The 14,748-nt window shown below is 42.3% G+C and overlaps 2 protein-coding genes across 2 annotated transcripts; both read right to left on the bottom strand.

The window, feature by feature from the left end:
• Positions 1-50: 50 nt before the first annotated feature.
• Positions 51-5,274, bottom strand: gorasp1a (golgi reassembly stacking protein 1a). Its single transcript, XM_035170266.2, has 9 exons — positions 5,103-5,274; positions 4,053-4,133; positions 3,683-3,886; positions 3,465-3,551; positions 3,211-3,341; positions 2,678-2,810; positions 2,195-2,303; positions 1,932-2,066; positions 51-1,809 (listed from the first exon to the last, which is right to left on the bottom strand). The coding sequence occupies exons 1-9, from the start codon at positions 5,163-5,165 to the stop codon at positions 1,226-1,228; spliced, it is 1,527 nt and encodes a 508-aa protein (XP_035026157.2). The 5' UTR covers positions 5,166-5,274; the 3' UTR covers positions 51-1,225.
• A 945-nt stretch (positions 5,275-6,219) lies between these two features.
• csrnp1a (cysteine-serine-rich nuclear protein 1a) lies at positions 6,220-14,030 on the bottom strand. Its single transcript, XM_035171364.2, has 5 exons — positions 13,879-14,030; positions 10,209-10,456; positions 8,877-9,139; positions 8,486-8,788; positions 6,220-7,769 (listed from the first exon to the last, which is right to left on the bottom strand). Exons 2-5 carry the CDS (start codon positions 10,453-10,455, stop codon positions 6,786-6,788), a joined length of 1,797 nt encoding a protein of 598 aa, XP_035027255.2. The 5' UTR covers position 10,456; positions 13,879-14,030; the 3' UTR covers positions 6,220-6,785.
• Between the last annotated feature and the right edge of the window lie 718 nt (positions 14,031-14,748).

The following is a 14,748-nucleotide window of genomic DNA, read 5'->3' as shown; positions in this document are numbered from 1 at the left end:
CTTGAGTTGTAATGTGTTCAGCTGATGAGTGTGAAATAAGAACAAACGAATTCCTTTTTTTTTTTTTAAGTGATATGATTGTTTAACCTTTTAAGATTCACCCATCTCACATTCATCAAAAGACTCTGCACTCATTCCTAATAAAACATACAAACCATTGATAATATCTGCAAAAATACTTTTCCTTATTTTACACACTAGCACCTATTTTGACAGTGAAAAACATGAAGTAGCTCCCTAGAAAAAAACTAACTATTACCCAACAGCAGAATTACCACGTTACCAGATACATATCTCAAAAGACTTATCTATTGAATTTACATGATAAAACACATTGTAAAGTCACAGTCAGTTCTTGTGTACTGTTGCATAGTTTACAAGGTGAAAATAGTGTAAAGTAAAACATGGGGGACATAATATCAGCAGTCAAATGTTTTTTAAACTGATCACAGACTATGGAAGATTAAATAAAATAAAAGACAAGCATATAAAATGTACATCATCAGATCTGTTGTAAAAGCTTGTGCTAACTGGTTAAACATCATTTAAGTGGACAGATATTTCCCTCATCCCCAGACTGAACACTCTAAAACCCAACGATTGTACATGTTCCTCTTAAAATTTGCCATTTTTAAAAGCTCTATTATGAGACTCATTTAATAGATAATGCTTCTTTAAAGCACACCAACAATAGATATAACTCTGCACCTTGAGAGTTGCAATTTATCTAAACTGTAAATGATATTGTAGCTTGAAAACCTTTTACGAATATTAAAGTACAGCTGTTTTTACTGTAGTAGATGCCTGACGTGTTTTTTCATATATTACATGCTTATCTTTGGAAGTATTCAAGTATTCATCACATTAGCGTCCCAGAAAAAAAACTTGTCACAAAGTAAAATCTAATCTTGCACTAGATAAATTAAAGAGTTGACAACATTACATCCTTTTTGGCTAAAAAAATTTGCTGTAACTTAAACTTCTCACATGTAAAAAAAAAACCAGGATATTCCTACAGTGATTCAAAGTATGTGTCTACATGTTAATGCCGTAGCTGGTTCCTGTAGTGAAACTAACCTGATGGTATACAGTCCTGTCAGATTATCAGTGTACAATCAGGAAGCTTTCCCTTGTCTGTCCTGAATTCCCGCTCTAGTGTTTCTTAGAAAGGTGATTGTCAGCTTACTTTGCATTTTTGTACTTTGTGTTGAAGCCTGATACAAGCTTACTCAGCGGGTGTCTCTTCTGGTTCCTCCTCATCGTGCTCATGGCTGCACGGCTGAGCAGGAGCCACATCTAGAGGCTCCGCAGGCTCCTTGGATGACTCCTCGGCGGGCTCCTCGGCTGGCTCCTCGGCTGGCTCCTCGGCTGGCTCCTCCGCAGGCTCCTCCACAGGCTCCTCCGCTGGCTCCTCCGCTGACTGTGCTGCATCCTCGACAGCCTGAGCAGGTGAATCGTCTGCTGTCGACTCATCAGCGGCCGGGGATTGGAGGAGATCAACGGGAAGTGGGGAGGGAGGGTCTTCAGTGGGGACAGACGGCTCAACGGAAGGTTCGGGTGTGTCTACAGGGAGAGACAACGCACCCATAGGTGGACTTGGGCTCTCATTAGACTCCATGAGAAAGCTTTGTGGTTCAGTGGACTCTGTGACCGGGTGATGTGGTTCCGCTGGTGGGATGCCTGAATCAGACATAATGTCAGTGGCAGCGAGAGCAGAGGTGAGCTCCATGACTACCTGCGAGCTCAGCTCTTGTGAATCATTCTGGTCGTCTGCTGATGATGACAGCAGTACACTGTCCTCCAGCTCCTCTGTACAACAGGGAAACAAATATAGTCAGGAATAGGTGGCTGACAGAACAGCATTTTCATCTGACAAAGGTTTACATGAAAGCAGCTGGACAATTTAATGAGCTGCTGCTGTGATAACTCACCAATGCCAGAGATGTCAGTGTCCTTCTCCTCATGCATAGTCAGTGACGTGTTGGTCATGTCTATGGATGACATGGACAGATCCAGCCTGTCCAGCACATCTGCAGCATCAGGGTTCATCACTGCCACTTCAGACTCTGAGAAAGCAGGTAAAAACAAACAAGGCAACGGCTGCTGTGATTTTCCTAAATACACGGGCAACACCATCAGATGACAGCAAATTATCGTTCTTATTACTCATAAATTCTGTATAATCTGAACTGACCAGGGTCTGGGACTGTCTGGATGGGAGGAGGTAGAGGAGCTTCCTGCAGGGTGACCTGCTCCACATCTAACACATCTTCACTCTGGCCTGAAGGTGCCATTAAAGGCGCCTGGAAACAAACATGGGTTAACTGTTCGATCTCATTGAACATTATCAGAAAATCAATGTGGTTGTTTAGGGAAACTGAGGAAATACCAACATAGATCATAACTTTTATTATCTTGTCTCTGAAATCTATTAAATACATTTAATCTGCAAATTGATTAATCTGGAATAAAACAGAACAGAAATGAACTAAACAATTAGTATGAATATCTAGAGCGTTGTTTCTTCAGGAAACTATAATAATAATAATAAAACATATTAAACTATCTAAAAATGTAATCTTCGCCTCTTGGAATATTTTTTTGACTTTTTTGAAATTAAACATTTACTCAATCAAAACAGATACATAAATAAAAATGACGTGAATTTAACATTCACCTCTGTGAATCCATGTGCAGGCAGTGTTGGAGAGGGATTCTCCTCAGGAACAGGGATGGGAGGATTTGCAGTTGATATGTCTGGATTTGCAGGGATTCGGTGCAGGTAACCATAACCGATGCCACAACCCAAACTAGGAGGAAACATTTTTATACCAATACATATTACAATTTCATATATACACATTTTTACAACATATTAAGTAATGATGTATAAGTAACCATAAACAGACTCAATGTAAATAAAAGGACAACTGACTTTGTTCATGATGAATGATTTAAAAAATAAAATAAATCAACTGTAAACATTAGGAAGCAAACACAAGAATGAATCTGGATTCACCGTTGTCTTCATTTAGCATCACAACAATGTTGTGAAGAAAGTTCTTATCTATTTTTAGTGGCGAGTGCCATCTTGATCCATCAAATACTCCTGAACCACAAAGATGAATTTATTGAAGATGAATTCACTGGTATTCTCCAGGGTGTCACTGTGACTTATCCACGCTTATTGATCTGTGTGCTGCCTCATACCTGCCCTCTCCTCCCCACGCTCCATTCGGTGTGACCACCACCTCTCTGCAGGCATCCGTTTGTATGTTGTACACCAGCAGCTTCAGGGGTTTCCCTTCATGAGCCTCAATCAGTGAAAAGAAGTCTTCTGACTGGAAATCAGAAGCTCTGAATTAACTTCAACTCAGCTTTCAAAGATCACATTAAACACAACTTTTAAAATCCCACAAATGATCTCCTAATGCACTGATGTATGATATCAAAACAAGTCTTACATCTTGCAACAATTGATCCGCTCCAACAATGTAGTCAGTGTGTGGCTGGAGCCCTGCCAGAACAGCAGGTGAACTAACTTCCACATCCTATGGAGAAAAGACACTTCAGTTACAGAGTGAACAAAATATGAAGCTACTATGTGATGAGGTCATGAGGAAAGAGGCTCAGTTCAGAGAAAGGTCAGTGGGTTTTACTGGTTCTCATTGAAGCTACTGACCAGGACGTGCCACACGTTCTCACTGGCTCCTTGGTAGCTGCAGAAGCGTACACTGGCCCCCAGCAGCCCCTGTCCTCCCCACATGTTGCTGGGCACCACCTCCACCTCACGGACCCTCGTGCTTTTGGTGCTGTACACCTCCATCTTCACTGCTTTCTCCATGTTGGTCTTCAGGAGCTCCTTCAGCAGGTCGTTTTCCTCATTCTGTCGTGGAAGGGGTCAAGAGTAAAACTATCTATTATACTGCTCCTACGCAGTATAGTGTACGCATGCATTTTTAATTATCATGTATATCTGTACATGCTTAATGTATCACCATCATTGTGCTAAGTGACCTCAGTGCTTATTAAAATGTAATCAATAAACTTACAAGTCTCCTATTGTCCAGAGACAGAATGAAGTCAAAGAAGGGCTGCAGGCCGGCCGACTCTGCAGGGGAATCCGGCTGCACCTGTCAAAACCAGACACAAACATTTAGATAACACGTTGAGCTTCATCTTTACATAATTTAATTTCTTAAAATATTAAATATTAAATATTATTTGGGGAAATAATTGTCAAATTGTTAAAATCAATGAACAATTTATTGCTATTTATTAAAGATTCATGTATACATATTTTGTTGATGTGCTGAGTGAAATAATATCAAGATAAAAAAAGTATATGAATTATACAATATATATATATTTTGATTATACATTGGGTAAGCACAGTGAGGAGGTATATCAAATCATCTATCTCAGATTAGTAAAATGTTTTGCTGTTTATCGAGTGTTTGTCATCCTGATAAAGAAGAGTTTAAAACCACAGCCTTCACTCAGGTACTACATGTAGTAATTTGGCTCCGCCCCGTGATTCAAATCATCATTTAGTTTCCCAGGGGCCAAGAACGTCACATTACCGGTTCTATTTACAATGTCATAAAACACAGAAAAGCAAAGAATGTTTCCTATAAAGATTGAACCAATGAACCTTTGGCATTTTTCGATTAATCTCTCTTGATCGATCGTTCAGTTAGTCGACTAATAACGTCACTAAGCTACTAGGAAGAGTTGCAGCAAGGAGATTCATCAGTTAAACGTATTTTCTGTAATTCATTGAATCAGTCGAAACATCAGCTCCTGGAAACCTCTTTGTTTCATGTTGGTCAGTGAAGTAGTTTAATGTATCGGACCTGCAGGAAGAAGCTCTTTGAGGCGAGTTATAGTCTGGATTAAAGCGCATTCCTTAAAACATTAAATAAACCAGTGAAAGCTGCACTGGCATTAATCTGCCCGCTTGTACAAACAGGTCAAGTCGCCACATCGTCAGGTAGAACCGGTGGGTGAGCAGCAGCAGCTAAGCTATCTGTTAGCATACAGTAAGATTTCATGATAAGCTGCTGCACACGCTGCTCCAGCACCAGAAGAATAATACTTACTCCGTGTACGTGGTATCCATACGTTCCTCCTTCAGGTACCTCTGAACTCTGAGACAAACCCATTTCTGTCACTCACTCCTCTAAAATATGAATATTGCAAGAAGATAACAGGAGCGTAAGAATGATCAAGGCTCACAGCTGGCGGCCATCTTGTCTGGAGTCCAAACCAATCGATCACTGCTGCCATCGAACATAGTGAGAGTGCGCGTTGGCGTGCACGTAGTTACAGTGCTCAACGTATCAGCTGACACAATGACCTAAAACAATAGACTGTATATATATATATATATATATATATATATATATATATATATATATATATCGTTTTATCACAGACAAATATCAATCAAAAACTACATTTATGAAAAGCTTTCAACACCATTTTGCTGAGGAGTCAAGACAGAGACCTACAGCCTAAATGTATTTAGTTTTGTTACATTCAATACTACAAAGTACATATAATTTATATTTATAATTAAAATAATTTGTTATACATTAGGTTCTATATAGAACCTAATGTATTATGTTTATATTTGATGTAAAACAAAGTCTTAAAATAATGGTAATATTATCAACAATATTAGACATGCTACACCTGCACTGCATCCAGTCTTCTGTTTATTCTGCAATTTATTTAATCTGTATTAAGGATCAATAATTTGTTATTTGAAAGTGTAGGTATTGGTCAGGCTGAATTGTAAATATCCTGTCTAAATGCATTGTGGGAGCATCGATGTGGCCTCCCTGTTTAATGGTGCTGGTGCTGCCTGTACAGACTTTGCTGTAAATTGAAATGCCAGGTGTGAAAGCAGGGGAGAGCGTCAGACGGAGAGCGGGTCAGGTCGGTCGGGCATCACTTCTGTTGCTTGAATCTGCTGCACCTCTGCTGAGAATTACTTTGTTTTTGTTTGTGAGTGTCATGGAACTTTTAACCATGGAAAAATCAGTAATGTTTTGTTGCACTTGCCAAACCTAGATGCTGAAGATGCTGAAGACTGAACTGATTCCATTAATATTTGTTATGTGTGTGTGTTTATGTCTGTGCAGTATTAGTTTCCTCACCTAAGAACTGAGGATACAAAATTACCACTCATCAAACAAATCTGAAATCAGTGAAAAAATAAATAAAACAGTTTCCTTTTATTACTGCAATACAGGGACTCTTAACACAATGTGACGTGGCAATTATTTAAACTAATTCACAAAATAAAGGCTGGAACCACTAGTCAAAGTGGATGATCCTGTTTGCACCACGGCAAACAGCCAATTACAATACATATGATTTTAATGATGTCTTGAGAAATATGGTCTTGAAATTGTATCTCTGCATTGACCCTTTGGTAACTTTGCGTAACACTAACTTTGAAAATTAATGTGCACCCTTCATTCATCGAATATTCACCAATATTCTTAGTGGCCATGGAAGATATTAATATCATTTCATTTGATAGATTCATTAAATAAAATACAAAAAACAGAACATATATTAGATTACTTAAGTGTAGTTTCTCTGAAACAAAGGCAAATCATTTTTAGGCAATAGAGAAAATATCTAACTTGGAAAAAAATATTTTATATATCATTCTTTGTACATTGAAATATTCTTACAAATATATAAAAGCAGTGCTCTGTACATAAAATTCTCTCACATAGATTTTTGTTATGTTTAGAGTTTCTTATCGCCTAAAAAAGCTGATTTTCTGCGACTGAGTAAACCTGATCTGGGCTCGGTTCGTTCAGGCCGATCAAAGACTCCAGGAGGTAGGTGCTCGACTCGTACTGTGGCAGATTCACAGAGCTGAACAGCTGTAGGCTGCAAATGCTGTCGGGGTGTCTGTATCCTTTAAAGGAGCTGTGCAGCAGTCCAGAGGGGTAGTCGCTGTCGAAGAACTCCAGGTCGGAGTCGGAGGACAGACTCAGGTCCATGTACCTCCCTGAGGAATAGTCCAGGGTGGGGGAGGGCGTGTTGGGGAAGCCCTCGAGAGAATCGTTGTCAAAGAAGTCTGTGGCTTGGTTTGCGTTCTCGTCGAGGTAATCTGTCAGCGAGGCCCTGCTTACATTGTCTGTGAGTGTGTTGGTTGTAAGTGGTCCCGTACTGTCAGTAGTTGTGCTGTGTGTGGCCATGTTGCCGCTGTGCTGTGTCAGTGGTTCCCCTGTGTGCCTCAGCTGATTGCACATAGAGTAGTTATTGTTTTCAGACTCACAGATACTATGGGAACAGGGATATGTCTTAGAGTGACTCTGACTCCCAGGGAGGCGTCCTCCTGCGTCAGAGTCAGAGGAGGTGCAGGAGGATTCGGTCATGTCACTGCTGCAGCTGTTCTCCTCCACGACTAACCGCTCGGGGATGAAAGGGAAGGAAGGGGTGGGTGGCAGAGTGAGAGGAAGGCCGTCTTCCTCCATGGTGAACCCAAAGGGGCAGCTCTTTTCCTGTGGACTCTGCACTGCACAAGCCTCACCCTGGTCCTCATACTCCACTAGGTCCTCAGGAAGCTCCGCCTGGTCCTCTCGGCACAGTGTTTCATCGGGCAGGCGTCTCTCCAGTTCGAGCCTCATACCAGTGTGGATGTAATGGGTCTGCACGCGTCTGGAGTCAAACTCAATGCGTCCATGAGTGTTTCCGCAGCCGTCTTTAGTGCAGCCACATGGGAAGTTTAAGCGGTCCACCTGTATGTGTAAAAAAAAGAGTGTTGTGGGTACTTTAATGCATACAATGTTAAATGATGAAAAACAGATGCTTGTGAAATGTGTTTTTTGCTGATAAATCAAACGTTTACTGACACTATAAAGTAAAATACTTTTAGTAAAACTCCTAGAAAAAAACTAATATTACCCAGTGGGATGGGTGATTAAAATAATAATATCTTTATTTGTATAGCGCTTGAAAACAAATAATAACAGAGTCATAGAAGAATAAGTAAATATATAAAAACGTGTGACTGATTAGGTAAAATCAGGGATTGTGGTACGGTAAAATAAGTTTTAAACTGCGATTTGGATCCAATAAATTTACAGTATATGCAATATTACACCACAAAATTAATATATAGTCAGAAATTAGATTAAGATGTTAGTTTAGCATAACAAGATATAAAGTAATGGATAAATGGCCAAAACACTAAAAGTAAAGTAAAAAGGTTTGGAATAGATAACTAAAAGATGTGAATAAATAAACAGTCCAGTCTCTCCAGTTTCTGCTACTCTTAGAATGAAAGCAAACAGACCCACACCAACCAAAACATGCTCAGTTACATAAAAACATATTGTTTTTTAAAAACCTGCTAGTTTTAATGTAACAGAGGTATCATTTGTCCAAATTTCAGGTGCAGAAAACATCAATCCTCCTCACTGCAAGTAATCATGTGTATCTATAAGAGTCGTACCTGGCACTTGATTCCTGCTAGACTGCACGCACAGGTCTCTGGCTCACAGAAGCCCTGACAGTCACATCCACACGCCTCTCTAGAAAGACGCAGGAAGTGAAGCTGTCTCTTCTCCTCCCTGTCGACGCGCTTCACCCCCGCCGCCTGGAGGAGCGCCTGCCGCTGTTTGGAGGAGTACGGCTGAAGGAAACCTCCGTCCTTGAGCTCTGCATCACTGATGTGGATGTCGCTGTCTTCCTCTGGGATTTGATCCACAGTCAGCCTGTCTGCTTCTATCTGGTCCATGGCTCCGCTGGTGATCAGCTGGAATCAAAACAACTGGTAGAGTGAGAAGACTGAAGCATAGATGAGCCTTCTAATACAAACTAATGTAAAAAGGCAGTGCACTTACTGTGTGCTTTAATGCCTGGAACATCTCTTCTCTTCGGTTTTCTCGGAGCCTCTCTCCACGTCTGTGCTGTTGCTCCAGTGCATGCTCAGCCACGGTGTAGCTTTGAAGAGTGCTGTGCGTCCGCACCATACCCAGGGTGGCACCTCCTCGCCTGGGCACACTGGTGAAGCCCTGGCAGCGTGGGAAACTGAACACTGTCACCCGGTCAAAGCGCACATTGCTCTGTGAACCCCCGAGCTTTGGCCTCTTCAGGATGGAGCATACTGGTTGGGTAAGAAGAAAGACACATATCATCAGAAAAAGTGAACCACTGTCAGGATTGATCATCTGCTACTTTAAAAGTTAAAAGCATAATAATTTAATAATCAGAAAGAAACTAAAACAGATCATCAAATTTAAATAACATATTCATTTAAACATTTCGCAATGATGATAAGCATTCGATTTTTTTTAATCCAATACAAATTTTATTTGTACAGGTTGTGATGCGATTCACCTGTCATACAGTAGTTAATGTGTGAAAGAATCATGACGTGCATATGGCCACTAGGTGACACACTAGTTACTTCACGAGAGTCACTTGGGTCAATAGTTGAACATGTATGAGGAAAAGAAAGACTGAAAAACAGCCTTCTATGGGACGGATCAACCGGATTGAACCAGGCTATACCTGCTCTTCTTTGGAGGTTTACCAGAACGTAATCAGACTCTTTCTGCTGGTTTAGTTGTTAATATCCCCCAGGTTACTGTTTTGGTTTAACAGTTTGTTGAAGACAAACTGTCCAACCTTCACATATTACTGAGGCTGAACTCACGTTGCAAAGGTCAGTAAACAACAGAGAGCAGCTGACTAATCTTGTCTCAGCTGCTCTGTCTGTCCGAGCTGCTCCACACTGGGGCACTGTTTGCACCGGTTGTGAGTCCTGGTAACTCAAACAAATAAGACTGAAACTGTACCACACTCAGAGTGCACAACAATACCTGAGTATTTTGTCATTGCAGCCCTTGTGTGCGGCTTTGTGATATCAGTATCAGGCCATTTGATATGAGTTCTTCAAAGGGAGCTTGCTATTCAAATCAATTCCACAATGCTCTATCGCCCAGGCAAATGATCTTCCACGCCACTGGACAGACAGTCCAGAGACAAGTCATTCTGGGCGCATTATCTAGAACTGCCCCTTAGGTTAGCGTTTTCATATCAGCGAGTCATCGCGGTGCTGCTGCAGGGCGATAAGAGACACTCCTATTAAACACTGATGGGAGAACGGCCAGATAAGGAGGTTTGCATTATTTGGAAAGGGGGGGGGGGGACAGCGGCCGTTGGGGACTTACTGGTTGGACTGGTTATGGAAGACAATCTATGAGGGGTGAAATCCTGGTTGTTGGAGGAGCTGCTCTCCCCGTCGGACTCCCACTCCGAGTTGGCAGGGGAGGAGAGGGAGGACAGAGGAGAGGAGGAGGAGGAGGAGGAGGAGGAGGAGGAGGAGGAGGAGGAGGAGTAGCAGGGGTTGTCATCCACCTCGGCATACTTCCTCTTAAGTATGCCTCTCATTGTTTGGCTGTGGTGGTTGATATACATTCTGCAAGAACACAAAGAAAAAAGGTTTAGACATTTAACACATTATATGGTGATAAATCCACAGATCAATATTTTGAGGGGCAAAATATATAAGTCTGACATTGTGTGTCTCTATCCAGGCAGCAAGATCATAAAATGAAACATTAAACAAATCAACAAATTGATAATACATAACAACTGAGTAACACATGAACAAGTCTGTACTCTAAAACATCTATTGAAAATGACAACCGGAGGAATGACAGATCTTTCCCCTTGAAAGCCGCAGCTCTGCTGGTCGAGCCGGTTTCAGGCCACGAGTTTGTTTAGGCTAATTATATCTTGATAGTGATTATCCTACAAACTGATGTTTCATGAGTGTGCAAGTGTGAGCTGAAATCCTGCTTTCACATACAACCAGCTGAGCACTTGAGAACAGGAAAAAAAAATCAACAGCTCTTTTTCTTTCCCCTGTAGAGTAATTAACATTCCAATGATTCCTCAAGTTTTTTTTGTGAAGAATATGTGGAAACAGACCGTCCAATGGCTATATGCTGAGGGCTGGGAGGTGTAATGTTCAACTGGCTGCTATTTTTGGATGTGTACAGGGAAAATAAATCCAAAGAAGAGTCATTTTCAGGGTTACAAAGCTAAGCAGGACTGCTGAAAGTTACTTAGTCAAAGAAAATCTAAGCAGAGCAAAAAAAAACTGTTATTAGACTAGTATAACCTTTTTCAAATGTGATCCAAAACACAAAGATAAATATCACAGTAATGTAAGGGAATAAGAATAAAGATTTTGGAAGCTGGAATTAGAGCTTTAGGCATTTTGCCTCAAAAATAAATTAAACAATTGTTCATCACATTTCTTGGTATTTTATTTCCTGTCAATCGCCTAATCAATTCAGCTCTAGTTTGGTTTAGATTTTTCATTGGAAGTGATACTGACAAATCTGTGTGGACTCGTTCCAGTATAGGCAACAATAATACAAGCAGCTGACCCGGATTCAGACTGACCCTCTGTTAAGTCCCTGAGAGAAGGGAAGAGAACGTTCAACTTAACATGAGCCACGGAAAACAGTACAGCTTGTGCATTTACTAAATGAAGAAAGAGCACGCCAGGTGACCAGTGACATTTCTCCTGGTCAGGAGGAAGCGGTATGAACCAGTGGCTGCCATTTGTGTTTGCACAAGACAGCCTGTACTCTGCCACTAATACACAGGCATCTACAAGACAAGCGGGTTTCTGATAATCTGTAGTAAGCAAATACTTAAAAACCAATGAGGCTGTGTGTGTGTGTGTGTGTGTGTGTGTGTGTGTGTGTGTGTGTGTGTGTGTGTGTGTGTGTGTGTGTGTGTGTGTGTGTGTGTGTGTGTGTGTGTGTGTGTTTGTGTGTGTATGTGTGCGTGTGTGCAGTCTGAGTGAGCAACTTCCTGGATCTATCAGCAAATAAGAGGTGAAACAAGAGACAGCTTATTGTGCCATTTCCCAGTTTACACAGTGGAAGCCTGCGCTGCAGAGACAGTGAGGTGTAAAGGGATTTATCTGCACTGAAAACACATCCGCGCTACTCTTCAGCGTTCCTAAAAATAAAAGAAAATGACAGCATTTCTAATTAGCTCTCCACCGCAGTGGCCGTCTCCTGTCCCAATTACATCACATGTATTACATGTAATATCTGACAAGAGCAGAGAGACTCTACTGTGCATGTGGGTACCCAGAGACCACATCAATAATTTAAAGGTTCAAAGCAGCAGCAGCAGCAGCAGCAGCAGCAGCAGCAGCACTTGGTGCACGTGCGCGTTCACGTGGAGCAGGAGGTAGTGGTGGGGTTATACTGCATTAATGTACTGGAGTAGTTAACAATAGGCGTCTTGTGCAATGTGCAATCTGTTTACAATGTATATATTACTCATATTCTATAATTCTTTTGTGTTTCATGCGTTTATATTGCATTTTTACCTTTCATTACTTTGGTCTATTTTTTGACTATCCTCTTTGCTACTGTAACACCAATATCCCTAATGTGGGACTAATAAAGGATTATCTCATTGTACCTTATCTTATTTTATGGGGGATAAATGAGTGCAAAATATGTTTACAATAATATCAGTGATGTGTTTGTTCAATCTTTAAATCCCCACAGGAGTGTCACACCTAGAGGTTTGATTGGAGGAGAGCAGAGTCCTCTTCAATTATATTAAGTTCAATACATTGTTATTTGTATGGCGCCAAATCGCAACATACTTTATCTTAAGCACTTTACATTGTAAACAACAAAATGGTAGAGAAACCCAGCGGGTCTCCTCTTAAACAGGTGGAAACCTCCAGCACAACCAGACCCAGCGGGACCCACGTGCCTCGTCCGGTTGGGGTGCGGAGAAAAACAGGAGAGAGGGAGTTTCCTGTTTGTCGTTTGTCTCCCTCCTGCCTCCTCCTGTCTCCCTCCTGTCTCCCTCCTGCCTCCTGACTGTCTCCCTTCCTCCGGTCTCCCTCCTGTCTCTCTCCTGTCTCTCTCCTCCCTCCCTCCCTCCTGACTGTCTCCTGTCTCCCTCCTGTCTCCCTCTTGTTTCCCTCCTGTCTCCCTCCTGTCTCCCTCTTGTCTCCCTCCTGTCTCCCTCCTGTCTCCCTCCTCTCTCCCTCCTGTCTCCCTCCTCTCTCCATCCTGTCTCCCTCCTCTCTCCCTCCTCTCTCCCTCCTGCCTCTCTCCTGTCTCCCCTCCTGTCTCCCTCCTGTCTCTCTCCTCTCTCCTTCCCGTCTCTCTCCTGTCTCCCTCCTGCCGCCTGTCTCCCTCCTGTCTCTCTCCTGTCTCCCTCCCTCCTGTCTCCCCTCCTGTCTCACTGTCTCTCTCCTGTCTCTCTCCCTCCTGTCTCCCTGTCTCTCTCCCTCCTGTCTCCCTCCTCTCTCCCTCCTGTCTCCTTCCTGTCTCTCTCCTGTCTCTCTCTCTCTCCTCTCTCCCTCCTGTCTCCCTCCTCCCTCCCTCCTGTCTCCCTCCTGTCTCTCTTCTGTCTCTCTCTCTCTCTCTCCTGTCTCCCTCCTCTCTCCCTCCTGTCTCTCTATCCCCTGTCTCTCTCCCTCCTGTCTCCCTCCTGTCTCTCTCTCCACTGTCTCTCTCCCTCCTGTCTCCCTGTCTCTCTCCCTCCTGTCTCCCTCCTGTCTCCCTCCTGTCTGTCTTTACAGCCACAGTCTCATTTCAACCACAGTAAACTTCCTCCGCTGCTCCACAACACGGACTCGCTCCGACACTAGAGCTCGTTCCCGTCTCTGGTGACACAACAACACAGAACGCGTGAACCTGAAATATCCACAGTTGAAACATTGGTGCTGAAGGTCCACGAGTTCCCAGGTTCCACAGTAAAGCAGCTTCCCACACAAAGTCAACACAAAGTGATCAGACAACGATCTCCTGCTGATTATTAACCATCAGTCAGTTAGTAACTCACCAAGTCCAGGGCAGAGGCATAATAAACAGAGGAGCTGAAAGAGACGCGGGTTGATCGTCCTGTCCTCAGAGCAGCTGAGCAGTGTGTGTGTGTGTGTGTGAGTGTGTGTGTGTGTGTGTGTATGAGGATACACAGTTGTACTAGTGTGTACATGAGAGCTGCCAGAGACACAACATGCAGAGGCAAGATAGTTCACCCCTGATCCCGACACACACAGCTCGCGCATGCGCACAACCGGCAGTAAAACAAGTTAGTTCCTTATAGTTTCTGTTGGACATAAGCAGAGGTGGTAAAAGTACTCACGACCTGTACTCAAGTATAAGTGCAGATACCTGTGTTAAAAAGGGCTCCAGTGAACGTGTTGGTATTGATTCAAACTCTTTACTCAAGTAAAAGTAGAAAAGTACAGGTTCTGAAATGCACTTTGTTTTTTCCTCCGGCTTTATCTGTGCAAAGCAAACTGAGACTCATGTCACATTAATACAGTTTGAAGACTATTTATTTGAACCACTCTTACTTCAATTAAAATAAAAAATAAAAAATTACTACAACAGGGGTTAAAGCAAGACAATATTTGTGAGCATGAAAAACTGTCAAGGAGGTATTGAATGAAGTATTCAGGGGATGGAAGTTTTGTTGCTCTGCTTCGTCATAGATGTTATCAACGTTATCAGTGATGATGGCAAACTCTTTACTCTCTTCCATGTAATTACTCCCTGTCAAGGACATTTGTGCTGATCCTCTTCTCTGCGATAGATTCTCCCTCTCTTGTCTGTTTCGTCTTGATACGTGCTTTACGTCGTTACGTATGTTGCGCTTGATATTCACCGATAGGTCGTCTTTCCTGTGTTAATGTCCATTAAGGTTGAA

Source organism: Hippoglossus stenolepis, chromosome 11, assembly GCF_022539355.2.
Source record: "Hippoglossus stenolepis isolate QCI-W04-F060 chromosome 11, HSTE1.2, whole genome shotgun sequence".
Lineage (NCBI taxonomy): Eukaryota > Metazoa > Chordata > Actinopteri > Pleuronectiformes > Pleuronectidae > Hippoglossus > Hippoglossus stenolepis.
This window is presented reverse-complemented; position numbering and strand designations above follow the sequence as displayed.